Source organism: Panthera leo, chromosome B3 (assembly GCF_018350215.1).
Source record: "Panthera leo isolate Ple1 chromosome B3, P.leo_Ple1_pat1.1, whole genome shotgun sequence".
NCBI lineage: Eukaryota > Metazoa > Chordata > Mammalia > Carnivora > Felidae > Panthera > Panthera leo.
The window spans coordinates 137300074-137325284 of NC_056684.1; the positions used below are offsets into that span (position 1 = coordinate 137300074).

The window sequence follows — 25211 nt, forward strand, 5'->3', positions numbered from 1 at the left end:
GCCCTCCCCCAGCCCAAAGAGGCTTGCCCAAGTCAGGAGTGAGCAGCCAGAGAAAGCCAGAGCCCATAGAGAATATTCTGGGTTCCTTGCTGCCCAGCCCCCACTGAGAGCCACATCACAAGAGGAGGTGCTCTGCAAGCAGGCACGAGAGTGCTCCCCGAGCACACAGCCATCCCATGCGTTAGTTCCGGTGTTTGCTGACCACCCACTCTGCACCAGGCACTGGGGAGGACCCAAGGGACCACAGCAGAGCCCGTGCCCAGGAGGACTCACAACTCACAGAGGACAGCTGTCAACGCTCCCTAGGGGGAAGTGGGTTGAGTGCCGGGGTACTGGAAATAGGGGTTGGGGAATCAAGGAGGGCTGCCTGGAGGTGGTGAACGGCAAGATCAACAGATGGGGAATGGGGGGAGGGGCATGCCTCACCCGGGCTTCGTCGGACCCCTCTGGGCCACTCTGTGAGGAAGACAGGCCGGCCATTTCAAACCACCTTCTTGGGTGAGGAGATTAGGACCACGCGGCCAGGTAGGGTCCCGTGGCTCTAGCCAAGAATCAGTGGCTGCTGGTTCTGGAGGGGATGCTGTATTACACACGTGGGGAGCATCAGCTTATCCACACCACTGTTCTGGGGGGCTATGAGAATTGCCCCCCTTTGTCGTGACAAAGTGCCTTGTGCAAAGTCGTGTCACCCTCGTGACAGACATCAGCTACCGAAAGCCCCTGCCAGGTGTGGAGGCTTTACGGATAGATATCCTCTTACCTGAACAACCCCACGAGGCGGGGGCAAGATTCCCTTCCCTTCGATAGATGAGGCATTTGAGACTCAGGACAGTGGAGTAACTTGTCCGGGTGGCAGGCGATGCTGGGAGGGCACTTCCTGTGATGGGGTCAGAGGTCAGGCAGGGTAGGAGTTCCACCCGAGGGTCTCAGGGACAAACGTGGGGCAGGTGATTCAGAAGGGGGCCTGGGGCTCCGCGACACGGCGCAGGGAGGGAAAAACGGAGGCACCAAGATCGCAAACTGCAGCATTAAAAGGTCCTTAGAAATCACAGTCTGCCTTCGTCCTGCTGAGTCAAAATAGAATGCAGGCCACACAAATTACGTTGTCACCTCGAGCAGCCGTGTTACAGAAAGTCAGACAACACAGGTAAAATTCATTTGAACGGTGTGCTTCATTTAACCTACTGTATCCAAAGTATTTCCGACGTGTAACGTATATTTGAAAACCGTTAACGAGACGTTTTACATCCCTATGGGGACATAGTGGGCCTTCACACTTTGTGCATGTTACACACGTCCATCTGGACCAGACACAAGTCCCCGGTAGTCACATGACTGGTGGCTACCACGGGGGATGGCACATATCCGGGCCCTCGGGGGACACTGCGGATACTGAGGTCAAGAGAAAGAGACCGAAGGGGGCCAGAGCCACCCATGCTTGTGAACCGCCTCGCCGAACCCGACTTTGGCAGGGGACTGGTGTGGCTTAGTGGGAGGGGCACAGGTTTGGGAGCAAGAAATATCCTGCCACCATAACGAGCTGTGTGACCGCGAGCCTGGTACTCGACCTCTCCGAGCCTCAACGCCCTATACGAAAAATGAGCAGTTCTCCTCCTCGTCCGGCTTACGTGTGAATGAAATATAAAATACCCAACGGAGTTCTTGGCAAGTGTTAGGTAATTAATCCGGGGACACAACGGGGATGCAGGTGGTGAATATATTACCACCACCCTCGGCCTCGTCATCTAGGCCGTAATCCCTCCCGACGCAGAAAAACGGCCCTTGAACGGAGCAGCCCCTCCTAGTGGCTCTGCCTGGCCTGGGACAGGGGCAGGAGAAGGAAACGAGATGGACAAGGGGAGAGGAGAGAACACACCCCACAAGGCACCAGAGTCTCAGTGCTTGCTGCGCCCCAAAGCACACAGAAGAGTAAGACAAAGGCCACCCCAGCTCCACGGCCCAGCACCAGGACCGATCTGTGTCCCATCAGTAGTGGGGAGCAGGTCTTTGGAGCTGAGCCTGCTTGAAAGGAAGTGAATCGCAGACCTTTTGATCCCTCAGATGATGGCTCAAAGCCCCATCAGCTGTGCCGAATGGAAAAGATCCAGAAGCCCCAGGACCAACACAGCACCTAAGGCCATCGTTGTCGGCTCACGTTGGCAGAGCTGTGTCTGTGAGCCATGCTCCCGCCACCCCAGCCTCTGGATTACTTGTCCCCTCCGCACAAAATGCTCCTCTCCCCGCTTCCATCTGGCTAATTCCCATTTCAACTTGAAATGTCACTTCGTCTGAAAGTCCCTCATGGCATCTCTACGGGGTTCCCTTGTTGACGCTTAGAATAATCTCCCGTCATTATACCCCAATGGGACCATGGGAATCGACTCCCTGCCACGGGACAGGGGTAAGTCTGTACCTCCCTGGTGCCCGGGAGAGTGCCTGACATCGAGCAGACACTCAATAAATACCTTCTGGGCGCTCTCCTGGCATGAAGTTAACTCAGGAACCAGTAGAACGCCGGTTGGTTTGACGCGGAGAGAAGATGGGCAGTATTTTAGAAAACAGAAATACAAGTTGCAGCACCGGTGCCCGATGCCATACGTAATTTTCCACGGAATTATCCAAAAGGGTCATGGGGTATTGGATCACTTTGCCGGATTCTTCCAACAGCTGGAGAGAGCTTGGGTCAGAATGGACACGATTCACGGAATGACTGTTACGTCAACTATTGATTTTCCGAGAGCCTCAAAGCTGGAGCCTCACATCAAAGAGTCTTTTGAGTGAGGGGCACGGGTCGTCACCGCCACTCTTCTGTGTCCCCAAGTGGAGACAGCTCGGGGGAAGCACGGCTTCCCCCTCTCATTTGCAGACACGTCACCCTGTTAGTCTCAGATGGGTGGCTACCACTCCCGGGTAGAAGCGTGGAGGAAGATTTTGCCGGTCCCATGAGCAGCGTTTCGTGGGCTCAGTCAAGGACGTGAAACCACCTGCAACATATACAGCATCCCAGCCAAAAGCCAATAGTGTCCCCCCGGCACTCACTCACTGAGGAATTCTGGCCCCAAGCCAGCCTAGGAGGCCATGTCCCCAGGGAGAAACAGTAAGAGAGGGAAATGAGTCAGAAAGGTCGCTTGATTACTAATGAGCACCCACCAGCACTGCCCCACTCTGGGCCCTTTTCTCACCCAGGCCAGACCAGTCACCTTCTGAACGCTCCGGCACGTTCCTGCCTCTGCACCTCGGCTCATAACAACTTCCTCACCGCCCCCCTCCCCCCCCCCGGCAGAGGTCATCTCTGCTCATCTCCACTGACCTCTAAATCCCTTCCCAACACAAGAGGCTGCCCTAGGCACCTTGCTGAATGGCTCAGCCCCGATCACGTCTCCCATCTCCAAAAGATCCCAGGCCTCCAACTAGAAAACTCACTGAGTGCCTGTCAACCACTGCCCTGTGGCTCTTCACCCATCCCAAGTATAGACACCAAATCCGAGCTTGAAATGTGGACTAAGTGATCAATCCATTCCCATCATTCAGTGGAACCCCGTAGCAAAATATCCGCCAGCATACCCCCCTCCCAAATTGCTCTGTAAAAGAAAGAACACATTTCTTTAAAAAGTCCTGAGGAGGGGCACCCGGGTGGCTCAGTCGGTTAAGCGGCCGACTTCAGCTCAGGTCACCATCTCGCGGTCCGTGGGTTCGAGCCCCGCGTCGGGCTCTGGGCTGATATCTCAGAGCCCGGAGCCTGCTTCCGATTCTGTGTCTCCCGCTCTCTCTGCCCCTCCCCTGTTCATGCTCTGTCTCTCTCTGTCTCAAAAATAAATAAACGTTAAAAAAAATTTTTTTTAAATAAAAATAAAAATAAAAAGTCCTGATGAGGGTTGGGCACTCAGCATTCATGACTTCACTGAATCCTCCAAAAAAAAAACCCTGGGAGGGCATTACTATCCTTAAAGTCACAGCACAGGTAGAAAAGGTCGAAACTCCTCAGGGACAAACGATGTGGCTAAAGTTCTGCAGCCACAAAGCGAAGGAGCTAAAATTCAAGTTCACACCTGGCTTCAAACACCTCTTTCCACTGGAGACCAGGCAGGCTCTCCTTTCTCTGGTTTTGTTCTTATTCAACAACTATGTTTACTCGATAAGAGCTGCAGGATTAAAACAAAAACAAAAAAAAGGCATCATTTCACGGGGCCTGGAGGGTCACGTATTGACTCCGTCTTTCCCGGTATCTCCAAGGTGCTTCCACAGTGCCCCTCCTCCTGGGTAATCCAACCCACTCCAAACTCTACAAGGTCAAGGGTAGTCGGTCTAGCAGTGTCTGATGGAGGCTCAGGCAGGATAATCTTTAATCTCGCCACGAAGAATGGCTTAACTTTCAAAGCTTGCCACCCGCCAGTTCTCCCCCAGGTAGCCTGTGGCCGTGGGCTCGGGATGTTTTATAAAAGCAGGCAGGGCTCCAACATCGAACGATGTAGAGACCAAACAACCCGTTGCTGGTTTCTCTCTCCCGAGGAGCCAGTACACCCCGTGGGCAAGCACAGGCTCCGGTTCTGAAATTTGCACAACAGCAAGAGCATGATGATTCGCAGGGGGGTGGGGGTCCAGCTAAAACCCCACCTGCACGGCTGAGAGGGGATTTAGCCTGCTGGCTGGGGATTTGAGACCCGGGAGGAGGTCCACGGCAAGTTGGTTGGAAGAGATCCCTCCATCCCTAGAGCTGCACCCCACCTGGACCCCAGAACCCCCCAGGCCTCGAAACTCTAGGTAACCAGAGTGTGCGGCTGGGAAAACAGCCACCAGGTATGACCAGACCCCTCTGTAATTTCCCTGATCTCTCCCGGTAAACAGGGCTCAGCAGCAGCCTCTGGGGAACAGTCAAAATGGAAGGGAACGGAGCCAAGCAAGTATCCTCACCCTTCAAGCCTTCAAGGCTGGGGTGAATGCCGCACCTGCCAGCTTCCTCCCCGGCCGTTCTGAGATGCTTGGAGAGGCGAGGGGGCGCCTTCCTGCAGAGGACTCGGGCCTCCACTCCACGCGGAGGAGGAGTCTGTTACATGCACTATGTATTTAGAGTGTAAACCCGCAAGGACGGGGAGAATGGAAGGAGGGACAACAACAAAATCTCAAAGGGTGGAGAGAAGGGAGACCCGTGGTGACCGATTAGCATCTCAAGACGTCCACACTTTAATGTGGCACCCAGCCCAGTTTACAACCCAGAGGTCTCGAAGGTTCAGGAATTAGTGGTGACAGGTACCTTTGGAAATGGGGTTGGGGCGGGGGGGGGATGCAATAAAAAGACGGGGTCCCTTCATCCCCTCCCCCATGTCTCCTGGCAGGTGTCAGTCCCATCCTCCATCAGGCACAAGACTGGAAGTTTGTTCTTCCAAGAGGATAAAGCAGAAATTCTGAGTATGACTTGAGCTGAGGACTGCACAGTGAGTGACTTCTGCACACTGGAAGCAGAGGAGGCTCCTGCCCCCCGCCCGCTTTCTTCTCCCAGCTCTCAGACCCCCACCCCGCACCCCAGCACCCTGGCCTGGACCCTCCGGACGGAAGACTGCAAGACTCAGTCTGACCAGCCAGGAGGGAAGATCTAAAGATACGGACATAGGGGTTGGTTCCCCATGACACAACCCAGCAGGGCACCCTGGAGAGAGGCTCTGACCAAGAAACCCCACCCCCTGGGCACTGAGCTTTCGCTTTTCAGTCCCCAGCTCTATTTCTTTTAATGTTTATTTATTTGGAGAGAGAGAAAGCGCAGTAGGGGAGGGGCAGAGAGAGAGGACCAGAGAGAATCCCAAGGAGGCTCCACACTTAGTGCGGAGCCCGATGCGGGACTCAGTCCCACGACTGTGAGATCATAACCTGAACGGAAATCAAGAGCTGGACGCTTAACTGACTGAGCCACCCAGGTGCCCCAGTCCCCAACTCTTAAATATGAGAAAACAATCAAGGGCCATGAGCCAGCTAAACAAAGAAGCCTTTAACATGAAAGCTCCAGACCAAACAAACCCACATAAGCAAAGAGAAGGGTAGATGTAACATTCACACGCAGCACATCCAAAGTGCACCAGCATGGCTCTATGCCCTTTGCCTCCAACCACTCATGTCATCAGCACAACCTTTGAGGCAGATCTCAATATTATTACTTTCATTTCACAGATGAGGGGCTTGGAGAAGAACGAGGTTACATAACTTGCCCAAGGTCACAAAGCAAGTGAGTGGCAGTGCTAGGATTCGAACCAGGCTATTTGGCTCCAGGCCTCGGCCATCACGGTCCATCGTGAATATTCCCAGTGTGTGAGAGCAGGTATTGCATTCCTGAAATAAGGCTCCTCTAAAGAATAAGAAAGAGCTCTTGCAAAGTAAAAACGTGGTAGGTTAAAATATGGAATATAAACACTGATGAAATCTCCCAGAAAGTAGAGCAAAAAGCAAAGGGGATGGAAAATAGAAAAAGATAAGAAAATTAGAGGATTAGTCCAAAAGGACCAATGTCCAAATAAAAGGAGTTCTAGAAGAGAAAAACAACGTTAGAGAAAACGTTAGAGAAAAACAAAGAGCAGAAATCATGACCCACACCCCCCCCCCAAATACAAAGAAAATCCAAGACAATTTCCCAGACAGAAGGACACAGTTACAGATGGAAATGTTACACTCAGTGATCAGTACAATGCATGAAAAGAGACCACACCCAGGCAGGTCACCCTGGAGTTTCGAGGTGCTGGGGACAAAAAGAGGATCCTATAAACTTCCAGAGAGAATGAAACAGGTCACAGAAAAGATCGGGAATGGCTTCACACTTCTCAAGTGCAACCCCGGAGGCTAGAAGACAGTGGAACAAGGCTTTTATGCTCCAAAGGAAAATGATTTCCAACCATGAATTTGATGCCCAGCTAAACTAGCAATCAAGAATCAGAGGAGAATAAATTCATTTTCCCATGTGCAAGTTCTCAGAAAACTGACCACTCAGGCGCCCATTCTCAGGAAGGATATGCCCCTGGATTCAACAGACTAAGCCAGAAGAGGAAGGCAGGAAATGGGAGAGCTAACCCAGGAGAGAGGTAAGGGGGCCACAGGTGACAGTGATAGAGCACCCAGGTGACAGCCAGACTCCAGATCTACTGGAGTAGACCAAAGGACCCTGATGTGCTCAAGAAGAGGAAACCGAGAGAATTTTCCTGATGCAGCCAAACAACTTGAGGGGATATCCAGAACACCAACAGAGCTGGGGGGATGAATCAATGAGCACATATGCCAATTCTAACAGTTTTGAACTCCAAGGAAACCAAAAGTAGAACAGGAAAGGGAGAGCGATCATAAGTCACTACGTGCCTCCGCTCCGAATAGTGCCCGCCTAGTAGTAGCATTGTAAACTCCAGTCACTAATCTTACCAAAATTACGATGAAGATATACCAGGCAGCTGGGAGGACAGGAAAGATCGGAAGTTAAAAGAGGTAAACAGGAGATCTATATCCTTACCTTCCACGGTCAGAAACCAGAGCCCTGAACCAAAACAAAACCAAACAAACAAAAAATCAAGACAAAGGAATACATGTATGTTATTCAGAGACCAAGAGGAAAATACCAAAATCATCAGCTAAACAATCTGCAAGTCGATTGCCTCTGGGAAAGGGGACAACGTGGGGGAACTGCTACTTTGTATGCAAACCTTGGAGAACTAGAGTCATGTGTGATTTCGAAAAGGCAAGGTCCAGGGAAACACGTTGAGGGAGGCGTGATGCCACCGAATATTCTTTGTCACCAAAAAGATGCTGTAAGCCTCTGATATCTACAGCTAGTCATTACTAGAGAGTCTGAAACTAAAAACCCTGCTCTGCCAGACTCTGGAGTCCGAACTTTCCCTTTGAGTCTGCAATCACACACTACACAAACGTAAACTGAGCCGAGCACATGCTGAGCCTGGAACAGGAAGACAGACCCTGGGACACAGTGGTGGGCAGGATGGGCCCCAGTGCCCAACCCAATGAGTTTTCTGGTCTACCAGGGCTAACCAGCAGTCAACGAGCCGTCACTAATAACAGATCCCAGTACAGCAGTGCCCACCCTGGGCAAGCAGAGTCTATCAAGGGTAACACTTGACTGATTCCCGGCCTCCCCCTCTGCTAGCCCATCATCAGTCCGTGGCATCATGGCGCCTGGTCCCCACGCCCCCCTCCCCCCAAGCCCCCTACAGGTAAGCCATCACATGCCATTTCATGGCACTTGCCCACAGCAATTCTGGGAACTGGACAGGCCATCATCGGGCCTGCCAACACCTTTGCTACTGGGGCCCAAGGCTTCCAAGCTTTGATTTTCAAGGTATCACTGTTTTGTTTTGTTTTAGATCAGAGTCAAGCTCAAAGGCCAGACCAGCTCTCCAAGGGAGAGTTCCACAGTCCCTTGTGTGCATGAAAGGGAAGTGAATACCTCGGACAGACTGGCCCCCAGCAAGTGCCAGTGGGGGTGGAGGGTCACGGTCGGTCTCAGATAGCACAATGTGAAACGAAACCCCAGACATGCTGCTGTCTGGCTGCAGGACAGGGTCAAGTTTCTGACCTCCTCTGGGCCTCGGTGTCTGCCTCTGTAGAGGGGATACAACCTCAGGGGTTATGGTGGAATTAAAGGCTATGGTGAAGGTGACCTTGCTTTATAATCTGCCACTGCCCTTATCACAACCCATGACGAAGATAACAGGCTGGTTTCCCGTGGCGGCCTCCAGTCAGTCCTGCCATAATTCAAGGTTACAAGGATTTCATTCTGTCAGCCTCTCAAAATGGGACCCCTGCACCCGCTCTTCTCAGCTCTGCTCCCGGGAATCACTAATCAGGAACCGTCAGTTAGGAATTTGGACTCGATTGTGTCACAGTGTGAAGAACCTGGTAGGTACGTGACCATAGACGGCTGAGTCGCTGAGTCCCCTCGGGTAAGGCTCAATACCCAAAGCTGGCCGATTCCTGCCCAACATCCTTGAGCCTGGCTGGTCCAGCTTCCTTCCCGGGTGCCAGGTCAACGTGAGCCCAGCCTGCGGCTTTCAACCCCTGACGGAATGTTACCCAAAGTTGGGAACTGCCAATCAGCCGTTTCCCGAATGCTGTGCTCTCGGGTTCTCAGCAGGCATCGATATGTCACACGAAGTAGAAGACCGTTTCAAATGGCCCGGACCCACTCGCTCGTGTGTCTCAACCCGACCGGAACATGGAGATTAGAACGGAGACTACAGCTGCCAGAGTGTGTTGAATCCCAAGAACAGGGTTCGTGCCTAGAAGCTGCCGGGATGTCACCCTCTCACTGCCACAGCCATCCACACTGCCCGGGGCCACAGAGCAGAGGATGGGCTCCGTGACATGGTCCCCTGGCTGTGCACAGCCCTGCGTGTATCTCAGATCACGCTGAGATTGCACTGCCTGTGGACGCCTGGGTGGAGTCTGCAGGCTCAGGCCAGCCCCCTCTCCTGTCCCCTCAAACCCTGTTCTCCTGCCCTCGGCCAGACAGCCTCCCCAAGTCCCGCAGTCAGCTGGTGGCAGCCCTGTGGCCAGAGCCCCGGTCTCTACACTCCCAGCTCAGTCACCCTGGGTGTCGGCCAGGCTTGATAGCCGCCATTTGCAATTCATTCGCGCATTAGTTTCCTGTTGTTGCTGTGACAAATTACCACATGCTGAGTGGCTTCAAACGACACCAATTTATTATCTAACATTTTTGTAAGTCAGAAGCCCGCGATGGGTTTGACGGACTAAAATCAAAGTTCTCAGCGGAACTGCACTCCTTCTGGGGAACTCTTAGGGGGGACTCCATTTCTTCTCTCTTCCAGCTTCTAGAAGCTGCTGCTTCAGCTCACGGCCCCTTCCTGCAATGGCATCACTATGACCTGCTTCCAGTCATCTGCCCCCCTCCCCCTCTCTTTCTCTCCCCCTCTGGCCCTCCTGCCTCCCTAAGGATGCTTGGGATTCACTGGACCCAGCTGGATAATCCAGGATAATCTCCCCATCTCAACGTCGACATTCACTTAATCGCATCTGCAGAGTCGCTTTACCAAGTGAGGTAACGTAACCCCAGGTTCCGGAGATTAGGATGTGACTGTCTTTGAAGGCACGGGGCTCAGCCTACAGCAACACAGCAAACAGTTCCAAAGACCTAATCCATAGTAGGGGCTCACAGGAGGAGCCACTCAGGGACCCACTCAGGGGTCTCTCCCGTGTCCAGAGGAAGAGGCTGTGATTTCTGCCCAGGCAGGTGCAGGCGAGATTCCGGGAGGCTGCTCTAGGCCAGGTCGTGGTCATTCTCTGCAGGAGTCGTGCAGACAAACGTACAGGGACAAGGACGGGCGGGCCTGGGGTGGGGGTCGGGGGGGAGCGCAGCGGGGTCTGGTTCATTCCAGGAAGGACGGGAGAAGGGTGGGGGGGGGGGGGCGAGCACACAGCAGGGCTCCTTCCTGAGGGCAAAGAAGACTGAACCAGGGAAGGATCTTGGGCCGCCCAGATGAACTGGGATTAGAGGTGCTGGAGGCAGCTGGGCAGTGGTCCTAGCAGTTGAGGAGGAGGATGTTGGCAGAGGCAGGTGAGAAGGGAAAGGCCAGAGGACCAGGGCTGACGCGGGAGGGGAGGGAGAGCGGAGGATGCAAATGTGAGGGCTCAGTGACTTCACCACCCAACCGGCAGGGTCATCTCCGGGCCCCTCCCCACCCCCCGCCCCAGTTCCCAGCTACAAGGCCTCAGAACCCTGCTTTTTAAGTATGTCATACCATCGAGGATTAAAAATAGTTTAAAAGAGGAGAGGGATATAAATATCGCTGAGGTTCCTGCCTACATGGAGAGCCCCCCAGGAGAGAGAAGCAGGAGTGGGGCATGACGTCGTCAGAGCCCTAAAGGTCCTTCCAATCAGACCCCCTAGGTTTGCACACCAACGTGACTGCAGGGCTTCTGTAGGTCCCCCTGATCCTCCCGGGCCTGTCCTCGTCCTCGGGGGACTTTGGACTATAATCTCCCGGAAGCAGTGTCTCAGGGCTCGGGAAGGGGAAGAAGAAGAGGAAAAGGTCAGCTGCACGGGCTACTTCCGAGACCACTTCCCTGTGCTCCCCCCCGACCCCCACCCCGGCCACGATCCTACTGAAGAGCCGACACCCCACCCACCGGCATACACCCCCCCTGCTCCCTGGTTGCACTCTACAGACTGCAGATTTGCAATTACAGAGTTTTCCCCGCCCCCAGCATCCCCCCTGGATTGGGTCTCGCCTCACCCCCAGACGCCTGCAGCACCCCCCCTTAAGCACCCTCAGTCCTAACTGGCTTATCTCAGCCTCGTGATGTGCACTGGGGACTCCTGCAGTGGCCCATTCACCCCTCTGTGCCAGCTCCCCGGATTTCGGGAGGACTCGGTAACTGCTCTTTGGCTGAATGGCCAGGCTTCAAGGACAAGTCCTTTACTAAGGCAGGGCCAGAACCTGCCCCAGGCACAAACCTACCCTCCAGGAAACAAGCCTGGGCCGTTGTACAGGCAACAGGCATCCCCTGTTGATGTCATCCCAAGCATCCCCTACCTGTCCTGTGCCAAGTCTGGGTTTAGAAGAAAGGTCCCTGCCATCCCACTGGAAGCTCTCTGGTTTCCCACGGTCCAAAGATTAAATAACCAAATCGTAAATGTTTTTGGTTCTCTTTTAAAGTTTATTTATTTTGAGAGAGAGAAAGGGAGCACGAGCAGGGGAGGGGCTGAGAGAGAGGGAGACAGAGAGTCCCAAGCAGGCTCGCCCGGCGCGGGGCTCAAACCCACAAACCGTGAGATCACGACCTGACCCGCGACCGAGAGACGGACGTTCAACCAACTGAGCCACCCAGGCGCCCCAGCCTTTTCGGTCTTGTGGGTGCTTCCCCGTCACAACGACGTAGTGAGCGTCGTAGTGCAAAAGCAGCCCTGGACAGTACGCAAACAAACGAGCACAGCTGTGTTCCAATAAAACTTTATTCACCAAAGCAGCCCGCGGGCCAGATTCGGCCTGCAAACCATAGAGTGCCACGCCCCCTGCTCTGATACAATTCATGAGAGAAAAGGAGGGTCCGGTGAGGGGGGACAAAAACCCACCAAAGATTCTTTAAAGCCACATTTGTGATTTGCGATGCCGCCTCTAATTCCTTCTGTGACACAGTCTACCACTGTAAAAAAAAAAAAAAAAAAAAAAAGGATGTGCAGGGAGGGGGTGGGAGAAATAAGAAAAGGTTTCTATGGGAACAGGGAGTTCACTTTGAACGGTTCCATCACTAAAAAGACAATTACTTTCTTTTTCTCACTTCCCCTCTGAAGAGGGCAGGCGTGACCTCAGGCTGCTCGGGCAGGACCGTGCCCAGTGCCTCAGCTGTTCCAGTCAAAAGTTAAATGCCAGAGTGTTCCATGGGTCAGGGAGGGCCGTTAATGTAATCTGGGCCTCTTGGGCAAGGGGCCGCGTCCCCAGGGCGCTGAATCGAGGCAGGAGCTCGGCCTCTCTCACGAGGCTGCCCACCCCAGGCAGCTCTGGGGGGCCCCAATGGCGTCAAGGCCACGGCCACTAATAAGCGTCCCTGCGGCAAAACCTCTTCCCAGGCCCGCTGCCAACTGACCGAGGCCCCCTCTCGCTACCGACAAACCTTTTACGGGATGGCTCCTGAACGCTCTTGTTCCTCAATACAAATGTGGGGGACGGCGGGGGTCCCTACTTTGCCCTGACCGTGGGTGGGTCACGACACCGTCCTGGGCACTCTGCCCCGCTCGTTCAGAGGTGTCCCAGCCCTTCCCCGGGCTTGTCACAGGAGCTGTAACTGAGCAGCCAAGACTAAACCAAGAAGGCACGTCATTTACTGAGGGGTGCTTCTGTAACAAACTTATCAACTGCAACCTTTTCTCCGGCGGACCCTTAGTGGCGGGGAACGGGGGAGGGGAGTCCCTAGCGCCTGACAGTGAAAAGAACCCAGCGGTGCGACCGGCCGCGCTCAGCTTCGCCCACCGTCACATGCCGGCTGCCCGCCTGTGCCAGGGACTGGAACTTGGGTGCCTTTACGCGGCCATATGCTCCGTTCAGGCCGCGTCACTCCTCAAACCACCTTCCAAGGGGCCCGTCCGAGCCCAGCCCTCTCGTCTTGCAATGAGGAAACTGAGGCACAGCCATGGGAAGACATGTGCCAGGACCCAGAGCCAGGCCTTCAGCCTCCAGCTCCTGGCTAGGCCTTCCCAGAGCTGCACAGCACGCTCCGCCTGGAAAGGCCCCCCTGGAGAAGAGTCCACACCCCGAGTTAGGGGTGGAGCCAGGTCTGGAACGTGGTCTTTGGGAGGCAAAATCCACAGTTAACTCAAAGCCTGTGGCCCGACTCCAGCAGGGAGCACCCCCCCCCCCCACCGCCAAAATGTTCTACATGAGGATTTATTCTTTAGAAGAAAGCACACAGATCAGGACTGGGGTCCTTATAGGCAGCGGGTTGTGCATTTGATTTTGTACTCATACAGAAGCCTCTGGCATATTTGCTGCGTCCCCCAAGAGCTGGGGGGAGGCGGGGGCAGGAACGATTCCTCCTCGGTGCCTTCTCTTCCCTGGGTGCTGGGTAACTCTGACCCCAGTGACATCCCTGATCCCCCTGCGGTAGGCACAGGAGGTCTACAGGTATGGAGAGAAGAGCCAGGAGGGCAGGATGCCGGGGGGCTCGGAGCCAGTGGGTGGCCGAGGGAAAGGAGACTGGTGGGCGTCCCACCCCAGACCACAGAGGGTCCCGCGTGCCAGGCTAAGGGGCTTGGACTTGACCGCGTGAGCCAGTGTGGCCCAGCATTTTTCACATCACCGCGTCCACGGAAAATGATGCTATTATCCTGGGATGGACCGGGGTGCTGCCCTCGGCCCACAGTTTGGCCCCGGAGACCCGCCGAAGGGATTAGCGGGGACATGCGCCGGGTGGCTGAGTGCTGGGTAGGCTGGAGGAGGTGACACAGGGCCCAGAGCCATAAAGAGGTCACCATAAAGAGGCAAGCATGGGGAGGGCCTGCTCCTGGGCCGGAGCCATCGCAATCACAGGATGGGGGTGGACCACCTGGGAGGGGCCGATCTTTCTCACCACACAGGCACCGTCCTGCCCAGAGCCTGCCTTCAGGCTCTCCTGACTTTCCTTCCTGCTCTGTGCCCCGGAGACTCTGTGCAGTCAGGCTTCCTCCTGCTCGGCACTCAAGGCCTGACCGCCAACGCCCCTCCTCGGACGGGCCTTCCCAGCTCCCCGCCCTGAGGCTACCAGCTCCTCCCTGGGCGCCCAGTGCACATGACTCATAGAGCTGGTGCCACAGGACGCACGGGCTCCGTCTGACCTGGGTTCACATCCCAGCCCCACTTACAAGCCTGCGACCTCGGGCACGTCATTTGAGCTCTCCACTTCCGAAAACCAGCACCCACCTCAAAGGCCGGCGGAAGACATTACAGGTGGCAGTTAGGACCGTGCCTGGCACTCCGTCAGGGGACCGAGCCATCAGACTGCTACCACTTCTGTCTGGAGGTCAGTCCCAAGTGCCCCAAATCGCAGTTCCTGTTTGCCAAGCCCGGGCGGGACGGCTTCCCGACCGATTGGGAATGAGGGAGACGCGGAGGCAGGGGTGGGGACACTGCTCCGGGGGTACTAGCCAGCAGGGCCCAGCTGGCAGGGGGGTGGGGGGAGGGGAGGCATCGCCCCTACATTCCCCCAGAGCAGCAGTGGGGAGAGACTTCTGTCCGCCCAGGCCCACCTGACTCCATGCACCCCCCAGCTCCGGGTAACAGGTTCTTAACCAAGCTGTTCTGCATTGCCGGGGTCAACGTTCACAGCATCAGACCCAACAGGCGCCAGAGCAACGGGAGACAGCCGGAAGCAGGACGGGTGGGACCCCGTCTGGCTTCAGGCTCCTCAAAGGCAGGGACGAGAACCAACTGAATTTCTCGCTGCCTGCACACGGCTCAGTGCTGGGCACACGTTTGCTGAACAGAACAGAAACGTGCTGGGAATTCTGAGGATGGCGGAGGCTTCCTACCGGAACAGGAGCATCCTCCGAATCTTGGCCCAACACCCCCCCCCCATCTTTGAGTAATGGTCAGACCTGGTGGGACATCAGCTGGACCCTGAGGTCGGGTCAAAGGGGGAAAGGGGGCAGCCAGAGTCGCCTTGTCATTACGAGAGCACCAGAACCCTCACCACCCACGGCCAGGCCACGAGCTAAGGCACAGGATGGTTAACCGGCCACCTCTAACCTCAGTTCTACCCCTCAAGGCCCCAAGGAAGTGGGGCCACCAGGCGGAAGCTGCCAGCATCCTACAAGTCTATTTTCTCCTCCCTGGAAAGGTCAACGGCTTGGGCCACCTCCGTTTCCTTGAAAGGGACCCTGTGAGGGGGTCACGGGCAGCCTTTGCCCAGAGGGACACCCCCCCTGTGCTCTCCACCACCGAGTCCTTGATCTGCAAACACTTATTATGAGCCATCGCCATCAAAGGGAGCATATCAACGAGGGCTTCGTCTGCCCCTGTGTCGGGGACAGCAAGTTGAGTGACAGGCCTCTTGGGAGAGACCGTGCTCTCTATCCAGCTCACCCCGACCTCCAAAGACAGGTCAGGAAGTGTTCGTTCCAGGGTTCCGTGGGAGATGATCTGGTGACATCACAGTCCTCTCTGCTTGGACACCTGATCTCCAGTTCAGGGACATAGACGAAGGGTTCGAGGAGCAAACGTGCAGAGGTCGAGACGCCTCTGAGTCAATTTCACTATGTAGGTCCATAGAAAGATGTACACACAGGGCTGTGCTAGGGAACCGATCCTCCCTGAAATGCAGCGTCCTCAAGACTGACATTTTGGAGCAATGCACCTGGCCCCAGGACCACAGGCGTCAAAGCTTTGTACGAAGAATAGGACTGCCTGACCATGCAACAGCTGCCATGGGCAGAAGGAGGCTGGACATCCTCCTTGGTCCCTCCGATTACAGACTCGTGAAATGCCCACGGCCATCGCCACAACAGCTCTTGACTACCTGTGCTGTAAGCAAACGCACAGCTTTAAGCAAACCACCCTTCTGCCTGGGCTCCTCCTGCCCTCCCTTGACTGCCACCCACACGGCGTTCAGATGAATGAGCCCCCCCGCCCCCAACCCGCCCGTGGCCCGCATAGCTGGTGAGCCAGACATATCTGGGCCCGGCGACACCCACCAGCTGCTCTGGGCAGAGGCTCGAAGCACAGCGAGCGGGGCCTTCTGGACGTGGCCCTTTGGTCGAGACTTCTTGAGTACCACGGAGACAAGGAGAGAAACTATCTGCTAAGCATCCAGTCAAAAGACAGGGGAGCCAAGGGAACATTGGAGAGAGAGGATGCACCCCGGGCCCCACCTCCTGTCCCACGGCAGCAAAGCCACGGGCCAGCAGGCCAGCGCCTCCACAGCACAAGCATCCCCCCAGGGGACGGACAGTTTCACAAGAGCCCCACACCGCAAACAACCCAAATGTCCCTGGGCGGTGAGCAGACCAACAAAGTGGGGTGCTTCCAGGCGACAGAAGTGTCCAATGACAAGGAACTAAGTGTTGCCTGGGTCCGGGGCTGGGAGCTAACAGATGCACACTCGGACAACCGGGGAGCTGTTTCAAGCCGTGAAAATGTTCCAAGACTGGATTGTTGGGATGTCTGCCCAACTCTGGAGACTTACTAAAAACTACTGAATGGTAAACTTAAAACAGGTGAATTTTATGATATGTGAATCGTACCTTAATAGTCTACAAAAACAGAAGAAATACAGGCCAGGACGTGGATGAATTGCACCAACATCCCGTGGAGTTAAAAGGGCCAGTTCAAAAAAGTATGGATTGTACTCTTCTGTTTTACGTGACGTTCTAGAGGCAAAACTATAGTAATAAAGATCAGAATAGTAGTGGCCCTGTGTGTGTGTGTCACCTCCTGGGAAGAGCGATGAGGCACCCATCCAGGGTACTGGAAATCATTAACATCTTGATCTGGATGGTGGTTACCACAGGTTACCCGGAGGCAAAAATTTGCTGGGCTCGCACTAAAGATTAATGCACATTTTATACACACACATAGCCACGTAGAAGATGTATACATAATACATATACACACATTTAAAAGTTTACCTTTTAAAATAGCAAAACCATTTGGATGCTCAAATTATAACTGGCATTGCCTAAAAGTGAGGACAGTTCCCTGGGAGCGGAGAGAAGAGGCCATTCAGTGAACTCCTACCTAACCTTCAGAACCCATCTCAAATTGTCCCCATTCAGTGAAGCCTTCTCTCATCATTCTAGGTATAACTGCTCAAACTGCTGAGCATCCCTTCACAAAAGTCGATCCCCAATCCCCTGTATGCCGGGAGCTGATCTTAGAGCAACGCAGGAAGTTGTTGCATTAAGAATTGGTTAGAATGTGTTTATGAAACACCCACGGATTGCTTAACGCACGCAGACACACGCACAAACACACCACGACGGCCCAAACCACGTGCCATCTGAGCAAAAGACACTAATTCCCATGTCCAAATAGGATGTCAGTTCTGGGGCAACAGGATCCAGATGTGAGGCTTATTATCTAAAGGGATCCAGCCTGATCCTCCTTCTTTCACACAAATCACAGCCAGAAGAGATCAGGGGAACCCAGAGCAAACTCAGGGTCCAGTGTCTACTGTACTAGCCCCCCCCACCACCACCCTATTTCGGGTCACCTTTGCTTGCACTGTCCTCGCACAGCCTAGGGGTGGAGCCGGTCTGAATGGACTCCCAGGGAACATTCCATCAGGTGTAATGTTTAAACTCTACTGACTACCCCGCCACCCCCCGACTGCACCCTGCCTGCTGGGGCTCCCTACCCTCCAGCAGTAAAGGCAGGCACCTGCTGGCGGGGGCGGGGAAGGACGACACCCCACAGCCTTATCATCTCTCTGTCCAGGTTTCCCAGCTTCTCTCTGCAGCGCCCCCAACCTTGGAATCTCTAGAAGCCCAGGTCAGCCCAGGAAACTGCAAAAGAAAGTTCCCCGGCCCAGCCAGGTCTATGTGTCTGAAAAGAGGCCGGAAGTGGAACTCTAGTTCAGCAAAGCCCACGTATGAAAAGAGAGAGAGGCTGGAACCACACCTCCAGGAAAAGCCGCTTTCTTTGGGCGGGTGGGTGGGTGAACGGGTTACGGGGCGACTGTGGGTGACTTTTTCCCTTTAACTATTGTTGTGCTTTCGAAGTTTCCACAATGAATAAACTCTTAATACACTTCACGTGTGGTGGGAGCCACCCCTAGCCCTCGGGACTCAGTGACCTCCCAAGTTTCTCTTTCACCTTGTGACAAGTTAGCCCGGGTCCCAGCGTCCCGGGCCGGCGGGCGGGGCCTGTCGCCCACTCCCCAGTGGAGCCTCGGCCAAGGGAGGGGCCGCTCCCTGCCTCAAAGTGGCCTGAATGGGCTGGGAGCCTGCCGAGCCCGCCCCCCCACCCATCCGTGCCCCTGGCCCCGGGTCCCCGGCCCACCCCCTCAAGCGCCGCCCCCAGCCCGTTCCCTGAGCCTCAGAGGTACTTAGGAGGTGTGCAAGCTCACACACACGCACACGCGCGCGCGCGCACACACACACACACACACACACACACACACACACACACAGTCGCACTTTCTCCTCCCTCCCTGACCTGGGCCACCGCCCCCAAGAGCCCACACGTTCAAACTTGGCCAAACTCGCAGCAGGGGCTTCAGGGGAGCCGTGACGTCCCCCCAAAGAAAGCGGGACCCCCAACACACACACACACACACACACACACACACGCACACACACGCACACACGTGTGCCGCCCCACCCCCTGGGCGACAGCAAATCTAGCCGGGGCGGCCCCGCGGGGGCTCGGGGGCGGCTGTCTCGGCCCCCTCCCCCAGCAAGTGACACGAGCGGGGTCGGCCGGGCGAGGGGCCACCCGACCGGGCGTCGCTCCCCGGGGGGTGGGGGGCGGGAGTCGGGGAGGGGGTGGGGGGGGCCGGGGCGCCTTACCTTGCAGGTTCTGGACGCGGATGTCGCTGATCTGCCCGATGAGCTCCTCGCGCTGGAACCAGTCCCATTCGTGCGCAGCCATGAAGCGCGGGCGGCGGGCCGGGGCGCCGGGGCCGGGCGCGGGCGGCGGGCGGAGAGCCTGGCGGGCGAGGGCGCCGCGGAGCCGGAGCAGCGGCGGCGGGCGGCGGGCGGGGCGGGCGCGCGGTCGGGCCGCCCCCGCCGCGGGCGGGCAGCGGGCGGGCGCGGGGCGGCGGGTGCGGGGCGCCCGGCTGGCGCTCACTCCCCCGTCCGGGGGCGGGGGCCCCGGGGGGGGGGCGAGGGGCGGGGCGGGGCGGGGGAGGGAGGCTGGGCTCGGGCCGGTTTCTTTCCCCCCCCCGCCCCGGGGGTGTTTGTTGCTTGGATTGTTTGGTCGCAAACGGGCGGTGATGAGACACGGGGTCCCGGCCCCCAGATTGTGATGTCTCAGGGGGCGGGGGGCGGGGCGACGCCGCGCAGCGGGGGGGGGAGGTGGGGGGGGAGGTGGGGGGGGGGCGGGGTGAGCCCGCGGGTCCCAGCGCCTGGTCCGCGGGAGGGCCCGCCCGCCCCCTGCCACCCGGCCCCCGGCCCCTCCGCGCACCCCTGTCCCGGGGACGGCCAGGCACACAGCCCTCCACCTCAGGTCCCCGGCCTCCGCACAATTCAGAGGCCACCTCTGCGGAGGGGAGGGCCGTGCGAGGCCGTGCGCCCCCGCGGGCACCTGGGGGGAACGGTGAGAACCCGGGTAGGGGCGAACGAATGCAGAGATGGAGTTAAGGGGGAGCCTCTCCTCTGCCTCCAGACTGGGGAGCCGCAGCAAGAAAGACTTCTTTCTTAGGTTTGGCTATTGGAAACCTTCTCCCTGCGGATCCCGTTCCAAAGATGACCCCAGATTCTGGGAAGCAGGGAGAAGCCCGACACCCCCATCGCCACCACCCCGTGCAGCCGGGGGGCCACCCTCTCTGGGGCTTTACTGAAAATGAGTAAGGGCCTTCCGGGTGGAGGTGGAGGAGTGTTTGTTACTGTTTCTTTTAACTCTTGAGAGTTCCAGGATCTTATCTTGTTTGGGGCTCACAACCCAGACTTTCAGGCAGAGTTCCTAGCTGCTTTCACAAACATGGAAAAAGTGAGGTCCCGGGATCTTGGAATTTACCCGAGGCTGAAGAATGATCTCGGGGTATGAGGTCCAGGCTCCTAGCTCACTACTGTGACCCTCTCCTGAGAACTGTGGAAGGCACGTGGGCGCACACACAGAGACAGAGAATGGCTTATATATGGGGTATTACAAGAGAAAAACAAACGGGCGTAAACATAGGTTGTGTTCATCATTGCCAAGTTCATGCTACTGAACTACTAGGAACCCAGATGGTTGGGCTATTTCCTAATTAACAAATAACTATGCAGCCCCCACTGGTACACAGACCCTGTGTCCTTGAGGCAGGGCCTTGAGGTGAGTGAATCCACTCTCTGACTCAGACTCCTGAGTGAGGTTGGGGTGGGTGGGGGGTAGGCAGTGGAGTGGATAGCCAACAACCAAGAAACAAAAATACAGATGGAGGTGACTTCCAGAAGGGAGAAAATCCACTGGAGGGAGTAGTTGGGATAGGGAATGGTCTGGAGAGATCTCTGGGTGGGGCTGACTTTAGAGCTGGACTGGAAGGATGAGGGGAGACACCACTGGGCAAGCAACTTGGGCAGGGCCAGTGGGCACAGGCCCCAGTGGCTTCCTGTGTGCTGCCCTCTTCAGGTGCCAGGGCCCCAACGGGGACCCAACGTCAAAGCCAGATGAGCTGACCAGACAGTGGGGAAGTTTAACCAGAGGATGCACCGAAATGCAATGTCAAGATGGGAAGCTCTGGAATGATTTTTCTTTCTTCTTGTTCTGTCTGCCAAGTTTCTCACCATGAGCACATATTTTTTATCATCAGGCAGAAGACCAGCAAATTCTTTTTTAACCTCTCAAGATCCTTTCCACGAGTCCCCAGCCTGTCCCAGCTCTCCTCATCTGCGGCTCTGGAAGCCCAGTGGAGGCCCATGGAGCCAATGGGCACTCACGGGTGCCTGGGCGCATGCCTCCCGGATTCGAGGCTGGAGCTGCTTTCTCCCCGACCGGGTTTGAGAGCCTGTGTTCATTTCACACTCCAGGGAGCAAGGTCTGCTTCTGTGTCCTCCGTAGCTGGGTGCTAGTAGCCAGGCACTTAATTTTGCCCCATCTGCTAGCTACCTCCCGTTTTTACGCTTCAATTTATTTTCCATAATTGCTATGGAGGGGGGAGTTCGGCTGAAAATCGTTTTCTTTACAAAGCAAAGAGCCAAGAGAATCAGACTCTCTCCATCCAGAGGCGGGTCTCAGGGAACAGAAGGCTTTAAACAACGAGGTGGGGATGTTAAGCTGCAGGGATGGGCCATTTGTCACGACACAAAGATGTGAATGGAAGTCTGCATCGTTGAGGAGCATTTGTTTGAGGAACACTGTGTAGGCAGTAACAACTCCCTGGCAGGGAGGGGCCGTGATCGCCACTGATTGAGCACCAACTGTGTACTAGATGTCGGTGCAGAGAAATTCTTTGCACCAAGGTGCAGAGAATTTTAGGTGGTTTTCAAGACGGAGTAGGACCCGTCTAAGCACACTAACCAGCACTAAGCGCGAGGCTGGCCCCCAACAGGTGCTTGAATATTCACTGAGCTTGTGTGTCAATATCACCCCTCTTTCCTTCATTCTCTCTGGACCCTGGCCCTCCCTGATTGGTCCCTGTGCCGCCTTCTTGCCCATCAATCCTGGTTTTGCACTTTTCTACCCAGGATGTGGGATTGCATGCAGGGTCTGGCCACACCCCAGTCACCTGCAGGCGTTGGCTCACTCCGTTCCCTTTGAAATGCCCTTGCCCTCCCCTGCTCTGTACTCCTGCTTTACCTAGCACGCCACTGCTAACTCATGTTCATCTCAAGAGAACCTCCTCCAAACCCCCAAAGCCCAGCTGAGTGCCCACCTCCTACAATTCCCAGAATATTCAGCACAATCTCATAATATCCTATGAACCCCTATCTTAAGATGTCACATCATGATTATGTTTACCTGGTGGTTTCCCCACGTAAGCTGTGTCGTTGAGAACAGGGGCTGAGTCTCATTAATTTCTCTGTCTGAGCACTTAGCACACTGCCTGGCACCAAATGAGGTCTCATGTTGAGTGGATGGATGGATGGATGGATGGATGGATGATCCAGCATAGGCCTGAACTCACAAAGCAAGGACCAAATGACAAATAGTTGATCCCCATGTCCTGGGCTCGAGTCAACTTCTGCAGAGGCAGTAAAAAAAAAATATTCACATACCGGCAGCGGGTAAAGCACACATTCCCGGGCCCCAGGCAAGTACCACACTGTACCTTCCTTGGGTGTGTACAACTTCCTGTATCTGGAGCACCAGCTGGGAGAGAAGGTCATGTGACATCCATGGGCATTGACGTTATTTGCCTCTTACCTGAATTAACAGTTCTATTTTTCTTTTGCCTTTTTATTTTGGGGAAGGAAAAGTACTCTGCCTGAAGGCCTGGCTTCCCGGGAGTTTCCAGAAACTGATTTTCTAGAAATTGCCCAATGCCGCTAGAATCTATGCCATTGTTTAAAACTGACTTCTGCCAAGGGAAGGGACGTGGAGTCAGAGAATCGCAAAGAATCCCTGGATAGGACCTCAGAGATCAAGTCCAACCTCCCTCCCTCTGTAAGGACTTTTTTTTATTTTTTATTTTTGTAATTATTTATTTTTGGGGGGGAGAGAGAGAGAGGCAGAACGTGAGTGGGGGAGGGGCAGAGAGAGGGAGACATGGAATCCCAAGCAGGCTCCAGGCTCTGAGCTGTCAGCACAGAGCCCGACGAGGGGCTCAAACTCACAAACTGTGAGATCATGACCTGAGCTGAAGTTGGATGCTTAGCCAACCGAGCCGCCCAGGCACCCCCAGGACCTCTAAAACATCTGGCCCAGGGATTTTCCTGCTTCTGTTAATGGCGATGGATAACTTCTGGCAGATAATCTGGACAGAGGGTTTGCGCATCCACATCTCACACCCCCTTTAGGAAGGATTAAGAACAACATAACCGCAGAGTACCCCCCCACCCCCAGCCACTTGCAGGAGAGGAGTGTGATGGGGCTCCAGCCGGTGGGAAGCTGCCTTCTCTGGTCATGGTCGTGACCCGTTACACGTGCACAGACAGCACTGTGGGTTTGGATGGCCCCTCTTCGGCCAGGGCTCAGCTGGTCTCCACAGTGACCTCATGAGGCCAACCGAGCAGGGTCATTTTTAGGTGGCGCTTAAAGCGGCCCAGACGCCATCCCAAGGTCGCAGGGTAGGGCAAAAGCACACTTTGAACTATACTTCTCACGGCCTGCCCGCATCACCCACATGCGACTGGACTTGGGCTGTGGACCAGACGAACACTTAGCAATTTGGTATTAGTCACGTATACTTAGGTATTGTCGTGTTTACATGACATTTTTGAAAAGATTTCGCTGCCGTATGAAACCTGTTGGGAATTTCAAGTTAATTTCAAGTAAGTCCAGTTAAGAGGCTATAGTGGATCCTAGATAGGTTAACCAATGGTGATTCTTCAAAAAGACCAAGAATACTTCCTGGGCAGAGGGTCTGCATTATGATGTCACAAGGCTTCCCTGTAGCATGAAGACCACCCCCGCCCCCCCCACCCCGCCCCCGCAGCCTCATTTATTCATTGAACAAACACTGGCTGAATGACTACCCATGCCCTGGCCCCATACTAGGACCCAACAGTGGACAAACCCCAGAATCTGCCTGTGAATCCCTGCTCAGGGGTTTGGACTTTGTCTTCAGGGCCGAGAGGAGCCTTTGGAGGACAAAACTGGGTCAGATTGGCCCTTTAGTTGTGGTGTGGAGAAAGAGTCGGAGGTGGAGGCTAGGAGCTCGGGACCCTGTTGGTCTCAGGGACACAGGGGTAAGATGGCGGTAACCCACAGGGGTGCAGCGGCTGTAGAGACAGATTCTCCGGCTGTTCAAGACGGTGGGTTGACCGTACCTGTGGCTGGCTTAGGAATATCGTGGCGTCTGCTTCTAGTATTTGCGCATGTCTGTTAACACCTACATTGTGCAAATTCCTCAGGAAGGCCTTGTAAGCAGGGCCGCCCAATCCATCTTTGTATTTCCAGGGCCCAACACGGCGCTGGACGGTCCTCCGTATGAGTGGTGTGTGTGACTCAACATGTTCTATTTAAACGTCACCAAACCAGTAATTATTTTTTTTTAATTATTAAAAAAAAATTTTTTTTTACATTTATTTCTTTTTGAGAGACAGAGAGAGACAGAGCACGAGTAGGGGAGGGGCAGAGTGAGGGGGAGACACGGAATCCGAAACAAGCTCCAAGCTCTGAGCTGTCAGCACAAAGCCCAACATGGGGCTTGAACTCACAAACCATGAGATCGTGACCTGAGCCCAAGTCGGATGCTCAACCGACGGAGCCACCCAAGCGCCTTACCAACCAGTAATTAGTAAAATTCTTTGAGCCCCGGGCTCCCCAGAAGGGTCAGGGTCTCCTCCATGCCTTAGGAGGGCCAGCTCTCTGCCAATTTTTTTCCTGCTGACTCTTTCCCAATGTTTTCTGTCTGCCTCCAGGAATCCCGTAGGACATGATGCAAAGGCTGGTGGCAGAGGGAGATGCTGAGAAGCAGAAGGAATCAGGCTCGAGCAAAAAGGAGGGAAGATATGTGGTGTGGTGGACAGTGGGCAGATGGTAATGGCCTGAGCTGTGTGACCTCAGGCACGTTCTTAACCTCTCTGGGCCTCTGTGCTTTTATCTGTAAGATAAAAGAGTTCCTGCCTGGCAGGGTGGCTGTGAGATCAAAGACACATATATAGAGAAGAGATGCTCCGGTAAGACTTCAGTAAGATTCAGATCATTTCTATGGCATAAAATGAACCACACTCAGAAGAAAAATTGTCCCTCAACTTGGAAGATTACCTATAATGTAAAATATTAATGTGTTCTCTGGGATTTTATTAATTTTTTCTGGTATGTGTAGGTGTTGATGGGTGGTTTAAAAAAAAAAATCTGCTTCCCTAAGTAGACAGCACCGGATGTCCCAATTTCCACAAATAAAACCCTTCATTTCTTCCAGGTTTGAATAGTCAAAGGCTGCTTCCCTAGAGACAGTGCTGCTAATTTTTTTTTTTTTTTTTTTTTTTTTGCAGACAT

General features: G+C 55.0%; 1 protein-coding gene and 1 long non-coding RNA gene across 6 annotated transcripts in view; one reads left to right on the top strand and one right to left on the bottom strand.

Annotated features, from left to right (window-relative positions):
* CLMN (calmin) overlaps positions 1 to 19130 on the bottom strand; it is a 107672-nt gene extending 88542 nt beyond the window's left edge. For all 4 annotated transcript variants that reach the window (XR_006204038.1, XM_042944210.1, XM_042944209.1 and 1 more), the window contains exon 1: positions 18977 to 19130. Coding sequence is in view for 3 of the 4 variants with exons in the window: in XM_042944210.1 (XP_042800144.1) it covers positions 18977 to 19058 (82 nt within the window). In the remaining variant the exon portion in view is untranslated. The remainder of the gene's footprint in view (positions 1 to 18976) is intronic.
* Positions 19131 to 19543: 413 nt separating this feature from the next.
* LOC122221429 lies at positions 19544 to 25010 on the top strand. Of its 2 annotated transcripts, XR_006203215.1 has the most exons (4): positions 19544 to 19724; positions 20920 to 21144; positions 22520 to 22712; positions 24632 to 25010. It is a non-coding gene; the product is annotated as an uncharacterized LOC122221429 (long non-coding RNA). The 2 variants fall into 2 exon arrangements; XR_006203216.1 differs by lacking the exon at positions 20920 to 21144.
* The last annotated feature ends 201 nt before the right edge of the window (positions 25011 to 25211 follow it).